This window comes from Cuculus canorus, chromosome 2 (assembly GCF_017976375.1).
Source record: "Cuculus canorus isolate bCucCan1 chromosome 2, bCucCan1.pri, whole genome shotgun sequence".
NCBI classification, from domain to species: domain Eukaryota; kingdom Metazoa; phylum Chordata; class Aves; order Cuculiformes; family Cuculidae; genus Cuculus; species Cuculus canorus.
In genome coordinates, this window is record NC_071402.1 from 127,087,889 (window position 1) to 127,103,159 (window position 15,271).

Here is a 15,271-nt window from a genome sequence, read left to right on the forward strand (position 1 = left end):
ATGCTCAGGAATGTCTGACAATGTAGAAATCGCTGAAGAAGTACTGCAATATTCTGGTTACTAGTCGATTGTGCCTTAAAAAATTCCATTTCCTCCCTTCTGAAAGGGCATCCTTTTAATAAGATGGTTATGCCATGCCACACCACAGCCTCTGCTTTCAACAAACAATACTTTTTCAGCTCTTAAGTTTCCTCCTAAATCCTCATTTCCAACCAGCAATAACTTTGGTTGCTCTCTGAATCACCTACTTATTACATAGGTTTATGGCAACTGCCTGCTAGAACCAAACACAGCCTTACCAAGTCGTGTGGGGAAGGCAATTCCTGCAGCTCACACTATGTTTCACTGATCTAAGCCACTATGGCTTCCTATCTCTCTTACTGTCACTTCCTACTCTGTTGTTTTCTCTGTCTCTCTAAATACTAGTTGTGTATTTTTTTCCTGTAGCTGCTGGCCTATAGTAGGTCAAATACCATTAAAGGTCTGTTTGAATTGTCTAATTATCTATGGCTGTTTTCCCTCTATCACTGTCCAGGTAAATACCAAATTACAGTTTCTCTCTATCTCTACATTAGGATGTGGGAGGTGGACTATAAACAAGAAGGATTCACTCGTTGATCTTTGTGACTAATCACTCTTACGTGAACATCTGACACCTCTTAAACACCTGCATCCAATGTCTTTCTAAAGACAGATCTATCTGGCTTTTAATCTCCTCAAATTATTTGTAACTATCAACAAATAGTTAGAGTTGGAAGGGACCTTAAAGGTCATCTAGTTCCAACGCCCCCGCCATGGGCAGGGACATCCCACTAAAGCAGGCTGCCCGAGGCCCCACCCAACCTGGCCTTGAACACCTCCAGGGATGGGGCATCCACAACTTCCCTTGGCAACCTGTGCCAGGGCCTCACCACTATCATGGTGAAGAAATTCTTCCTAATGTCTAGTCTAAACCTGACCCTTTCCAGTTCGTACCCGTTCCACCTCTTCCTATCACCACAAGCCTTTATGAATAGCCCCTCTCCAGCTTTCCTGTAGGCCCCCTTCAGGTACTGGATGGTCACTACAAGATCTCTGAGCCTTCTCCAACTCTCTTAGCCTGTCCTCACAGGGAAGGTTCTCCAGCCCTCTGACCATCTCTGTCGCCCTCCTCTGGACCCGTTCCAACAGCTCCATGTCCTTCTTACGTTGAGGATTCCCCAGTCTGCTCTCACATCCCTAGTGCTGTACCACGTATCTAAATTATTATCAGAACTATAGCAAGTCACACAGATCACAGAATCGTTTAGGTAGAAAAAGACCTTTAAGATCATCAAGTCCAACTGTAAATGGCTAAACCACGTCCCTAAGCACCACATCTACGTGTCTTTTACGTACCTCCAGGGATGGGGACTCGAGCCACTTCCCTGGGCAGCCTGTTCCAATGCTTGACAACCTTTCCAATGAAGGATTTTTTTCTAATATCCAGTCTAAACCTCCCCTGCTGCAATTTGAGACCATTTCCTCTTGTTCCATCACTTGTAACTTGGGAGAAGAGACCAACACCCACCTCACTACAACCTCCATTCAGGTAGTTGTAGCAAGGAATAAGGTCTTATGTCAGCCTCCTTTTCTCCAGATTAAACAACCCCAGTTCCGTCACCTGCTCCTCATAAGAACTTTGTTGTCCTTCTTTGGACATGCTCCAGCACCTCAATGTCTTTCTTGTAGTGAGGGGCCTCAAACTGAACACAGGATTCAAGGTGTGGCCTCACCAGCACCGAGTACAGGGGGACAATAACTTCCCTAGTCCTGCTGGCCACACTATTTCTGCTACGAGCCAGGATGGTATTGGTTGCCTTGGCTGCCAACAACAACCCTTTTCTGTCGGGCAGCTTTCTAGCCATTTGTCCCCAGGTCTGTAGTGTTCCATGTGGTTGTTGTGACTAAAGTGTGGGACTTCACACTCAGCAGTGCTAAATCTCATACAGTTGGCCTCAGCTCATCAATCCAGACTGCCTAGATATCCCTGTAGAGCCTTCCTTCCCTCAAGCAGATCAACGCTTCCACCCAATGTGGTGTCATCTGCAAACTTAATGAGGGAGCACTTGATCCCCTCATCCAGTGGGAATAAAAACATTAAACAGAATCATGCCCAATACTGAGACCTGGACAACACTACTTGTGTCTAGACTCTAACTGCATTTCACTCCATCCACTACAACTCTTTGGGCCCAGTCACGCAGCCACAATTTTTTTACCCAGCAAAGAGTATGCCCATCCACCCAGTTTCTGCAGGAGAATGCTGTGGGAAATGCTGTCACAGGTTTTACTGAAGTCTAGGTAGACAACATCTACAGCCTTTCCCTCATTGACTAAGCAGGTCACCTGGTCATAGCAGATCAGGTTAGTTAAACAGGACCTGCCTTTCCTGAACCAAGTCCAAGTCCATTAACCAATTCCCTTACTGACCAGCACAGCAAATTATTGGACTTCCACTGTGCTGCAGTAAGCTCACATTTCCTTTTATCAGCAACTGCATTACAGCTTCATTGATTTTCAACTATCCCTCACTGCAAGTATTTTTTAACTAGATTTCCACCATTTCAGTTATCAATCTCACTCCAGCGCTCCTGTATTAATAGGCCTTTGTATTCCTTTCCCCCAGACACGTTTGTGAAAGCTCTTCTTTCCTTATCCTTCTGACTGTTAGCAATTCATTGTTGCTGATAACCTTAGCCTTATTCTCTGAGACTTAAATCTTGTCCATCTTCCTTCATCCTATGTAAGGCTGCTTTGCCACTTTCTGCCACATATAATGAAACTACAGAACACATGGCTATAATGATGCTTAACTTCTAAGACAAAAGTGTAACGTTTCCTGAAGCTCATCCTTTTTTTGGCTCCTCTTACCAGCTCACATTTTGAGATCTCCCAGTCCAGCATGCATCACCTGGAGAAAGAAGAAAAGGCAGAGAAAATTCAATTCCTTTTGTTAGATGGTGGGTTGCTTCTTCCGCTGGGGTAGTGGAGGGTTTTTCTGCTGGATACAGCGGGTCTTGAATGCTGCTGTCTGAGGGTTAATCCATGATCTTTGGAAATCAAAACTTCCAATCGTTCTTCAAATTAGTCGTTTGCACCACACTACAGGAATTTCAGTGACTCATACATCCTGTTATTTCCAAGTAAGGGAAATACTTGAAAATATTACAAAGAGCTTGAATGTTCTACCCTATTTCACAGACCAAGTTCTTCTACTAATCAGGACACATTATACCTCTCCGTTCTGACTTTCAGCTCAGGATTCCTTTTCTAAAACGAAGTGCAGTAAGCGAGATCTACAAGTTTGCTGCCACTCTATGTGTTTTTATATGCCAGACCACAATACTATGATCTTCTGGAGAGTAGCCATATACCAAAAAAAAAAGCCATTGAAAAAAGTAAAAGTTAAGAAAATGGAAGGGTTATAGGTAAAAGGAAGATACTGATTAACTGCTGACTTTGTACTTGTGACCAGCTTTGATATAAAGTACACCAAAAGCAGAATAGGATGAATAGCAAAAACATGAAATACAGTGCAAATTCTGTGTTTACCCCAAAAATATACCTTCACTATGCTAGAATACGGCTTTAATACAAATAACAATAAAAGTTTTAGGAACTTTAAAAGAAAAATAATCACAGTCTTTCTGATACAATTGGGTTTGAGAAACACTAAGGCTTTACAAACGAAATACAAGACTACAGCATGTAATAGAACGAGCTCAGGCAGTTAAGGCATTCATCTGACAAGCCACAAACACTTTTTTGTTTATTTACTGTTGAATACTAACTTCTTACAAAAGTGAATTTAACAAGACTTTGAAGATGGGAATTTTCTGCAACTGCAGTGACGCAACACATTTTGGTACATTCCCCAGTTCCTGTGTCAAAATCCGAGTAATGGCATAAACAATTGAGAGTTAAGTGAGCTCTGGAGAGATGGATGTGTCTTAATTTGTACAAGTCAGTACTGCTCTGGAGACCCTACTTGGAAAAACACATCTCATAAGAATTAAATGGAACTCTGAGCCAAACTATCAGTACTCTGTTTGTGAGTTGTAGGAAGCCTGCACTGGGTCATTAACAACAATAACAAAAAGCAGATGCCTTATTTCAGCTGCAAAACAATCACTATAATAATCCATGTAAGCAACCCAGTAGTATAACGCAACTTACGCCTTTTTGACAAAGCCTTTTTAATTGTCAGGAACTTCACAGCACAGAATATAAAATGGAACATTAAATTTTACTTTTATTAGTAAAAAGGTGCAAAAGATCAATTCCAAACCAGCTAAGAAACAATAAAACACAATGTTCAAATGTTTATACCTGAGCATACCATTGCAGCAAAACCTGGAGATAAAACAAAAATTAACTCAAATGGAAACATTTTGTTTCATTACTCGACCACAAAACTGTTCAGTTTGAGGTACTGGAGAAGATGCAAAAACATTATTTCAGAATAAACTTCAGAACAAACACAACAAAGTCTTAAATATTTAGAAGTTCTATTGGTGGTGGATTAAGAGGAATCATTCCTAATGTAAACCTTTTTGCTTCAAATTGTTTCAGCTCTTCAGCTGATAATTCACTCTTTGGTGTATGTAACTTTTCTGATGTAGTATTGTTTGTGCCTGCAGAAGAAGCTGATGTTACATTATGTCCAGAGGAACCGGCAGTCTGTCCAAATCCAGTACTGCTCCAACGTGAGGGAGAAGCTGCTCCTGCAGCATTAAGAGCACCAAAGGCGTTAGGTGGAGCGGGGCTTGAAGACTTCACAGCAGCAGAACTGCCAAACCCTGAAAACCCAGAACTTCCAAAACCGGTAGTTGATTCAGAAGGTTTAAATGAGAAGGAGGCTGCAGATGGAGCAGCCACGGTGCCAAAACCAACAGAATGGGATACGCTAGGAGAGGTCGTCACACCAAATGCAGGAGCAGAAGAGCTCCCAAAAGCAGGCATGTTTCCAGATGATGCACTGATGAGATTGGAACTTGTTTTAAAGGAGAAACTGCTAGCAGTGTTGCTGCTGCTGTTCACAGGAAAGCCTGCAATTATAGAGAAATGTTAGAATGCACACACTTGTGGCACTAAACCACTGCTGTATTTCAACAACGCAGATGAAGAACTCACAAGAATGTTTAATGATTGGTTCTTATGGCAGAAACTTACCTGACAACCCAAAGCTTGACATTTGCTGTCCTCCAAAACCAAAGGCAGACAACGGTTGAGTGACTGTGTTCTTTAATTCAGATAGCTTAAAAAAATTCAAATACATAAATGACAACTAGATTCTAAAACAGAGAAATGTCTTACAATAAGTACTTTAAGCAAAAATAGAGCTGCCCAGTCCTATTTAATATGACTTGGACTAGGTTAGACGCCGATTGCTTTCATCACAATGGCATGCTCTTGCAGCTATGCACAAAATGCTTTAAGACTAGACACTGCTCTCTGTGTAAAACACTCCAGAAACATAAATACGTTACAATTTACAGATTTTTGTCTGTCAGTCAACAACCTGAACACCTTTTCCAGCTCTCATTCTCATCTCTGACCTATTTCACTTAGTGCTTTATGACCCTATCTATGCCATCTGCTTTGATTTAGTCTGTTCTATGACCTTGGCACATCTAGTCTTCTGTGCTAAAAGCCCAAATGCCGCTTCACCTTCACCACTGAACACACCAAGGGGTATGATCATATTACTAAACCTTTAATAGCCTTCCTTCAGACTCCACCTGAATCAATTTGCTCTGTCTTCCTGATTATTCAATATTGGCTTTAACTCAAGCATTCTTTTCTGACACATCTAGATTCACAAGCATTTGTCACATTCCCAGGAACAACTACTCTTTGTATTTTCAAATTTTACCTGAACAGTGTCTCTCCCATCTATGTATTTCTCATTCTGGCCTTACCAAAATGTTCCTTCTATCTTATGATGGCCTGGAGGACAACTCCGGTCTCATCTGCCAATTATATTTTGGAAAAGTCAACATCAGCACATGGAAGAAAAGGTGAGGTACATGTTTTCCTCATACTTTGCGTGTACTTGACTGGAGCCCAACCTGCAGCTATGGTTACTTCGACTCGGCTTGCAATGATAGTATTCCAGACCAGAGATTCAGCTACTGCCTTGCTAACACAGAACCATCCTGATTCACTATGTTTCTTAGTTAACTAAAGGGTTTTATAATACCAGCCCACAATTCACAGATTTTGTGATTCCAGAGAAAAGTGGATGCAAGACCCAAAACTGTGTTCACAAGCCTTCATGTCCATCTTACTCAGGCAGTGCTAGAATATTCAGTCATGGTTCTAGTGCCTATAAAACACACGGACGGAGAGAAACAGGGCAGTTTTCAAACTGCAATCATTATTCTCTTATGTAATTCCTCCTTACACCCTTCCCACTTTCCTTAATGGTCCCAGGAGCGTTCTAAGATGTGTCAAAGTCACCATTCTGCCAGTCATCCAAACACATTCATACCAGATGTTTTTCAAGGCTGCAGTGCTAGAACATAATACACTGTCATCGAGATATTCAGAATAGTTCATAGATCTACTGTAAAAGTGAGAATGAATCTAAGAATCAAACATTTCAATGTCTCAGCTATTTAGGTGCAAACAAGGATGCTCTACAAGAATCGTGTATATTTTGTTGTAAAATATAGCATCCTGCAATCTTCAAAGCAATACTTTTCACCTATTTATATAAAGTTAGAAGAAGTGTAGTTAAATCCTTTGATAACAGCTGAAGTTTCTATGGAACACTTGCAAGATCTCTTCATTAAAGACAAAGTGGCATATTACAACTTTCATGTCTTAGAACGCTTTACAGCAGAAATCAATGGCATTTGCAGGACACTTTGGTGGGATGTCTAAAACAAAATCTAAGAAAAACATTTGCCAAAGATTAACAGAAAAATTACATCAGGAATGTTTTTATTCCTGATGTAATTTTTCTGTTAATCTTTTTGTTTTTAGGTAGGTATTTAGGTAGGTATTTAGGTAGGAATGTTTTTATTCTACCTTTCATCAACACTTACCAAAGCTGCTTTTGTCGATGCATTTAAAGCCTTCAACTCAACCAGCCGCTTTTTCCATTGTTTCGCTAACTCTTGGACAGAGTTTATCTAAAAAGGGGGAAAAGAAAAACATGTTTTTATTATTGCTTAAGACTTAAATAAATGAAAATAAGAGTAATCCGACAACTAAACTGAAAAAAAGATTTCTGGAATTAGGAAAGAAATTTCATAAGCCGAGAATACAAGATTTTTGCTTTCCTGAAACTTCAAGGTGAGAAGCTGAAACCTTTGTTATTAACACAGAATTCCTTTAAATTCTCCTACTATTACCCTTAAATCAACTTTTTAATTTCACCTAAGAATAAGATTAAAAAAATTACCTAGGGCTTTCTAAATCTAAGTTCCATCAATATCTGAATTAGGTGCTTGCTGAAAAAAAAACCACAAACCAAACACCACACAAAATATGTAAGTTTAGAGAGAACAAACCCTTCAATACTTGTTTCATTTCTGGCCTGTCCACTTATGTGCTCACTCATTAAGCTTAAGTCCTACGATGTCCCTTAGCTTCTGCCACATTTTCAGAAAAAAATCGCCCACTTTCAAAACATTATAATTCCAACTACTTTAATAGTATCATCCTAAAATATTTAGCTTTGCAGAAATTAATTTAACTTAGACTCTTTAGTATATCCAACAGATTACTTACAGAGCTGCAGCAATACCTGTGTCTGTCTGATAACTATGATCAAACAAGAAACAGGGAAGTCATTCAAATAACTTTTCACACATTTCAAACCTGAATTTCCTATATTTAAGTTTATCCACAGACCTTATTTGAAGCTGGGCCTAATTGGGTTTTCCTTATAAACTAACCAATTAAAACATATCATGTCCCAAAGTCCTACAAGAGTGGAATGAGTAATCTTTTTGTAAATAAATGCCTTAATTTTTCAAAAAGGGTTTTGCATCACAAACATCAATAATTCTTTTGTGTCTAGTCACATGCTGGATGATCATGTTGCTTGGTATCAGCTCTTATACAAGAAGCTGGCAAATTCAGATTTTGACTCGGTTTAAGAATAGAAACACATGTTTTGGAAAAGACATGTTGTACTCAAACATTCTGTGGGAGAAGTGTACCATACAGTTATCTATGTACTGAGACTTTCATGAAGTTGCATCTAATGCTTCAGTAAGACCACAACTGCTGTCATTTTCTTAACAGCCAGGCATGGTGGATTGTTTAACCATTTCGGTTTCTTTAAAAGAAATTAAAAATATCTCTTCTGTCTCTGAAAATGCAATTCTAGTTATTCTAAACACATGAAGCAAGAGTGGTGACAACAGCCATTCCTTCTGTAACAAAGAACCAAGAAGAAGAGGAAAGTGCGCAACAGAGCTTGATCTAGTTTGCATTTGAGTCCATCCAAGAGCCCAATTCCTTTTCTAGCACAAGATTAAACTGTGCTAGCTTCCTTGGTATTGATAGGAATATGATAGAGGAATGATTCATACACATTCATGTAAAACCATATACATTTCTAGAAAGGAACTAATATACATACTCCTTTAAACGTATCTGTTATTTTTGGCATTAATTCCCTTCCATAAGGTATGTCAAATAACAAGGTCCAATTAACTTCCTCAGTGCTCTACCTAAAGAGCTATACACCCAGCTATAACAATTAAACTAGCTAACAGCATACAAAGCATTAAACTTTTGAGACAGGGCTCAAATAACTTCGACAAATAACACATAAGGAACAGGGACAAAGCTAAGACAAAGAGCATCTCCAATGAGAAAAGACCACACATTTAACAGACTAGCTACAAGTCCATTGCCACCACTTTTTGTAGGAGCCGATGTGTCAAAGACATTTAGGCCACAAGTTTTAGAAACCCAGATCTGGCAGTTTGAGCCTCTGATCTCAGACAGAAATAGGAAGTTAAGGCAGAGCACACAGACTACAGCTATTTTTGCATTCTATTTAGTGCACAGCAATTTAAAAACATTCTTGCATTCTGATAATCTCCTAGAGTTTGGTAACTAAATGAGCCAAGAGTTGCCACCCGAAGAACAGTAACAAGTCCTATCCCAAGATGCATCCAGGTAAATTAGCATTTTTTAAATACTCACATAGTTCTGAATGTCATTGTTTGCTCTGCAGTTGTAATACTCCAGGCGCAACTCTTCTGGTGAGAAATCTGGAAAGCCTGTAAGGAGAGGAATAATCAAAAAACCTCCAAGAAAATATATTAATGCTTCCAATTGAATTCTACAGTTTTGAGGAAATGGGCCTTTGTACATTATCTGTAATAAGTCAGTCACTGTTGGAGACACAAAAAGGATTCATTACAGAACTGCAAAGATATGAATGTACAAAATGAATTTGCCATAATCTAGTATTTCTTTCTGTTGCATCACAAGGCAAATCATCACTGTGGAAATGGTTCCACAGGTACAACAGTGTGGACAGGTGTAAGAAACATCCTAAAGAGCAGCAATAAGCAGCAAAACTAATAACAATACCTACCTGAAACATTTGGCTTTTCCTTCATGGGTGAATAAGATGAAAATATCCATTGTCCTGAAGATTCCCAAATTTCCAAGTCTTTCATTACACTTTCACTAGAAAACAAAACAAGATAGGACCACATACGAAAGTGAAATTAGATAATCAAAACAAAACCACCAGAAGCAATTGCCTAGTTTGAATCCAATGTGAGAATTAACTACCTGCTACCATGAAAACGAGCAAACTGTGACACTAGCCAGAATGAACAATAGTACTCAGTTCTCTGAGAAAAAAAAAAAAAACACTTATTTGGTAAGACACATAAATACCCCTTCAAAGCATTTTACTTTATCATCTAACTGCAAGTAACTCAAACCACATCTTAAAAAAAATTCCCAAAACACACAAAGTACTTTTAAATCCTTGCATGGTATATGCTGTCACAGGATTTCCTCTGAAGCTGTACATCACAATACAATTTAAAACCTTCTCAGTACTAGACAATTTTACAGTATAAAGAAACATGCAGAGTGCTTAAAAGCAATATTGTGAGAGGAGGGAAGAAAGAAAAAAGAAAAAAATAATGAGATAAGCATTCCACATAAGTTTCTGGAAAAGAATCAAAAGCATAAAAAAGACATTGAGAAAGCAGAGAAATAAAAGCTACATCAACAAAAATAAATCCAAATGTAAATAAAGAATGAAAGCGTAAAAACTAAAGTGGAAAAGCAGATCGCTATATAGTAACAACCAAAGATTTTAAGCATTTCAGATATCTGTATCACAATGTAACAGTTCAGATGCTGAATAAATGACCTGTTAGGCATTGTCTTCATGCAATCTTTAACAAAACAAACAAACAAAAAGGATGTCACACTGCCTGCTGTTTCTCATCACTACCCTGTAATCACCTTAAACCTGGTGGTCACTCTCAACTGACTTCAACATACAGGCATGTGAAATTTGTTATCTTAAGCATCAGGTAAACTTAGCCAAATCATTCATTTTCTTGAAGAGATGTTTTTCTCTAAATGGTTAAAATGCTGTCCAAGGGGCTCTGACCCCTTGTTTTCAAGTACTGATATCTTTGTTTCCTTCCTTATCCTCCTGCCCACAACCTAAATACCACACCATCTTACTAATATGGCAGTTGCATAGTTGCCCAACCCAGCTTCAAAACAAGGCTTGCTTTCTTCCCATGCCAGCATACGTCAAAAGAACTACATGAAGTGGTGTTCTCTGTGGTTCTTACTTAGATGTCCCAGCTTCCTCCTCATGATACTGTTATCTGCATTCTCTCTAGTTAGTCAGTAAGCTTTTAAACTACTCATTCTAAATGCTTTTGGTAAGTCAAGACGAAAACTTACAGAAGTCTCTCCTCTTCATCTTTATAGCCACCAGCAATATTTTGACTGTTCATTAATGCGGAGAATCTGTTCTGCGAAAAGTCTGCATTTCTGCTGCTGCCACTGCCTGACGATCCAAAATCAGAGGAGCCAAAAAATTCTCTTCCATGATCTCTGCTGCCACCCCATGCATTAGACTTAAAAGTAGATGGCTGGATAACATTAGTGTGTCTCTGGTTACTGGTACTCTGTCCTCCTCCTCCTCCTCCTCTGCCAGGACCTTCCCATGACAAAAACAGCAACAACAAAAATGTTAAATCAGTAAGATACAGCAACAAAACCCGTAAGCATAACTGTTCTTATAGTGACAATAATACGTCTGAAAAGAAAATATAGGGTTTTCCTGCTGAGGTAACCTGATTATCTAGTGAGCTTAACCTAGTGAGTTATTTGGGGCAGTTCTGCAATCGGAGGTAAATGTGAACTCCTCTCACATCCCATGTCAACAACAACTCGTCAGCACTGCAGAAAAGAGGCTGCTTCAGTTTTACTTATGTTGTTCCATAAAGTAACTGCCTCAGTGGGAAAAAAAACCCTAAAATTTAATCCACAGGATATTTACATGAGGGGCTTTAGCCTACACAGCCACAGCAGTGTCTCCCCTGGATGGTAATGACATCCCAGGTCCAGCTTTAAGACATCAGACACACATGGGGGCCACAGGCATCCCCCTTCTGCAGGTGTGGAGATACAGAACTGTCACTGCTTTGCCACAGCTGTGTCTGCCTGTTCCACGCTGTATCCCTTGGATACCATAGAATCGTAGAATAGTTTGGGTGGGAACAGACCTTAAAGCCCATCCAGTTCCAGCCCCCCTGCCATGGGCAGGGACACCTCCCACCAGACCAGGCTGCCAAAGGCCCCATTCAACCTGGCCTTGAACACCTCCAGGGATGGGGCATCCACAACCTCCCTGGGCAACCTGTGCCAGTGTCTCACTACCCTCATTGTGAAGAATTTCTTCCTAATGCCTAAAGTAAATCTTCCCCCCCTCCAATTTAAAGCATTCCCCCATCATCCTTCCTTTGGAAGCAACCTCCCAGTACCTGAAGGGGGCCTACAAGAAAGCTGGGGAGGGGCTGTTTAGAAAGGCCTGTAGCGATAGGACATGGGGGAATGGGTATAAACGGGAGAGGGGCAGATTTAGACTAGATATTAGGAAGAATTTCTTCACCCTGAGAGCGGTCAGGCACTGGCATAGGTTGCCCTGAGGAGCTGCGGCTGCCCCATCCCTGGAGGTGTTCAAGGCCAGGCTGGACGGGGCCCTGGGCAGCCTGATCTGGTGGGATGTCCCTGCCCATGGCAGGGGGGTTGGAACTGGGTCATCTTTAAGGTCTCTTCCAATCCAAACCATTCTATGATTCTAACCTATCACTACAAGCCTTTGTAAACAGTCCTTCCCCAGCTTTCCTAGAGCCCCTTCAGGGTCTGGAAACTGCTCCGAAGTCTCCCCGCAGCCTTCCCTTCTCCAGAGTGGAACAAGCCCCGACTCTCCCAACAGGCACCTCGAGACCCGCAGCTGCTGGACACCCGCCCACCCGCCTTAAACCCAAACCTTCCGGATTCATTTTCACGTTTTCTCAGCTCTAGGGATCTGCTTTAGAATCACAGAAGGGTTTGGGTCGGAAAGGACCTGCAGGACCCTCCGGGGGCCCCGCGGACCCGCCCCTCCCCCAGGTCCGTACCCCCCCCCGTACCTGGTCCCTGCGGAGCGGGGGCGCCGTGGCGGCCGCCCCGGGGATGCTCGTTCCAGCACCTCTCGCCGAAGCGGCACCGGCCCTGCAGGAAGAACTGGCAGATGGCCATGGCGGCCCCGCCGCGGGCCGGGCGGGCGGCGGGAGGGGAGGGGAGGGGCGGGCGGCGGCACTGCCCGCAGCGTCACCGGGACACGAGGGCGGCAGCGCCTCGCGGGGCGGAGTCATAGAACGGGTGGGAGGGACCTTAAAGATCACCGAGTTCCACGCCCCTGCCATGGGCGGGGACACCTCCCAGTGCGTCGCGGTGTTGCAAGTCGCATCCAACGTCGATCCACAAATTCCATGGGCAGCTTGTGCCAGTGCCTCACCACCTTCATCATGAAGAATTTAGAATCACACAAACATAGGATAGTTGGGTTTGGAAGGGACCTTTAAGATCACCCAGTTCCAACCCCCCTGCCATGGGCAGGGACACCTCCCACCAGATCAGGCTGCCCGAGGCCCCATCCGACCTGGCCCTGAACACCTCCAGGGATGGGGCAGCCACAGCTTCCCTGGGCAACCTGTGCCAGTGCCTCACCACTCTCATGGTGAATAAATTCTTCCTAATATCTAGTCTAAATCTACCTCTTTCCAGTCTGTACCTGTTCCCCCTCTTCCTATCACCACAAGCCTTTGCGAATAGCCCCTCTCCAGCTTTCCTGTAGGCCCCCTTCAGGTACTGGAAGGTCACTACAAGATCTCTGAGCCTTCTCTTCTCCAGGCTGAACAAGCCCGACTCTCTTAGGCTGTCCTCATGGGGAAGGTTCTCCAGCTCTCTGATCATCTTTGTAGCCTTCCTCTGGACCCGTTCCAAAAGCTCCATGTCCTTCTTATGTTGAGGATTCCAGAACTGGACACAGTATTCCAGATGAGGTCTCACAAGAGAGGAAAAGAGGGGCAGAAATCACCTCCCTCGCCCTGCTGGCCATGCTTCTTCCGATGCACCCCAGGATACGGTTGGCCTTCTGGGCTGCAAGCGCACACTGCCAGCTCATGTCGAGCTTCCCATCAACGAAGAATTTCTTCCTTATGTCCAGTCTAAATCTTCCCCCTTCCAATTTAAAGCCATCCCACCTCATCTTATCATTATCTACCCTTGTAAAAAGTCCCTCCCCAAGTTTACTGGAGCCCCTTCAGGTACTGGATGGTCACTCTAAGGTCTCCTTGGAGCCTTTACTTCTCCAGGCTGAACAACCCCTTCACTTCTCTCAGTCTGTCCTTATAGCAGAGGTGCTCCGGCCCTCCAATCATCTTCATGGCCCTCCTCTGGACCTGTTCCAACAGATCCATATCCTTCTTATGTTGGGAGTTCCAGAACTGGACACAGGACTCCAGGTGGAGTTTTTTGTTCCTTTGAATTCAGCAACTGAAAATCTTCAATTCCATGTGTTAGAAAAAGTAGTGCTGGAGTCTTTGTTCATCTGAAAAAATGTCTTTGTCTTGTCCTGAAGCTTATGATTTTTTTTTATATTTAATGGAAATAAAGAACAGCAGGGAGGCACAAAAATGGTTAAGGAGCAGATAGAGGGGCAGAATCATCTCCCTCAACCTGCTGGCCATGCTTCTTTTGATGCAGCCCAGGATATGGTTAGCCTTCTGGGTTTTGAGCGCACATTTTCAGATCATGGTGAGATGGCAAGGCAAAAGGTGAGGAAATAGAACTACCAGGTGTATGCAAACATGAGCAACTGAGCCAAGTTCAAGAAGCTCAGAGCTCCACCACCAAGACAGCCACTTGGAGAAGGTAGACAGTGTGTGCCTGTTCCCTGACAAATCCTTTCCTTCTCTCCTACCTAGAAAGTTTTCAGTAGCTTAAAAAGCATTAAGCCCTTAAAAATAAATACAGAAAAAGATGCTTCAAACTTTAAAAGCGGGTAAAAAAATAAAATAGCCTGTACAACTTGAAGTGCACGGTCCACTCCTGGTTTTCACAGTATTGTGGAATTAAGGATCAGAGACAGCAGCGACACATTTGTTTCGTGGCCCAGAAAAAAGGAAAGGCAAGGGGGAACAGCAACAAGGAAGCCCTTGTTTCATAGCATTCACTTACTACTGAATTAAGAACTGAGTTGCAGGAACAACTATTAAGCCCTCAGTGCTTTTACTACTTTCCGTAAATGCAGAGTCGTTAGGATGAGGGAGAAAACAAGGAAGAAGTCTACAGGAAACACTGACTGTGAAAACTGGAATTTATACTACTTATGCAAACTTCGAGGATCTTCAGAAATAGAACAGACTAAAAATCCACACCACCACTGACACAAGGTACCAGAGGCAAGCACCAACTTTAAGTTAATTCGATAGTCTCATAGAAACAGATCTGAAAAAATTAGCAAGTTAGAAGAGAGGTGACAAAATTAGGATGCAGGTATTAACAAACTAGCATCGGAGCAGGACAGACATACATACATCATTTGTATAGTTTTCCAAAAGCTGCAAGATGTACATAGTATAGACATTGACAGCTTAACAAGCTGAAATTCTATTCTGGAAGAAATTTACTATCATGTTGGCTGGAAACAGTTACAGAACTATATGCTTATAAACCAGAGATT

At 42.0% G+C, this 15,271-nt stretch overlaps 1 protein-coding gene across 2 annotated transcripts; it reads right to left on the reverse strand.

The window, feature by feature from the left end:
* Positions 1-3,585: 3,585 nt before the first annotated feature.
* Positions 3,586-12,841, reverse strand: NUP42 (nucleoporin 42). Of its 2 annotated transcripts, XM_054057777.1 has the most exons (7): positions 12,675-12,836; positions 10,939-11,197; positions 9,590-9,684; positions 9,193-9,269; positions 7,074-7,160; positions 5,194-5,278; positions 3,586-5,069 (listed from the first exon to the last, which is right to left on the reverse strand). In XM_054057777.1, exons 1-7 carry the CDS (start codon positions 12,781-12,783, stop codon positions 4,513-4,515), a joined length of 1,269 nt encoding a protein of 422 aa, XP_053913752.1. In that variant the 5' UTR covers positions 12,784-12,836; the 3' UTR covers positions 3,586-4,512. The 2 variants fall into 2 exon arrangements, with proteins under 2 accessions (XP_053913752.1, XP_053913753.1); XM_054057778.1 differs by lacking the exons at positions 3,586-5,069; positions 5,194-5,278 and adding an exon at positions 5,288-5,993 and having other exon boundaries at positions 12,675-12,841.
* Between the last annotated feature and the right edge of the window lie 2,430 nt (positions 12,842-15,271).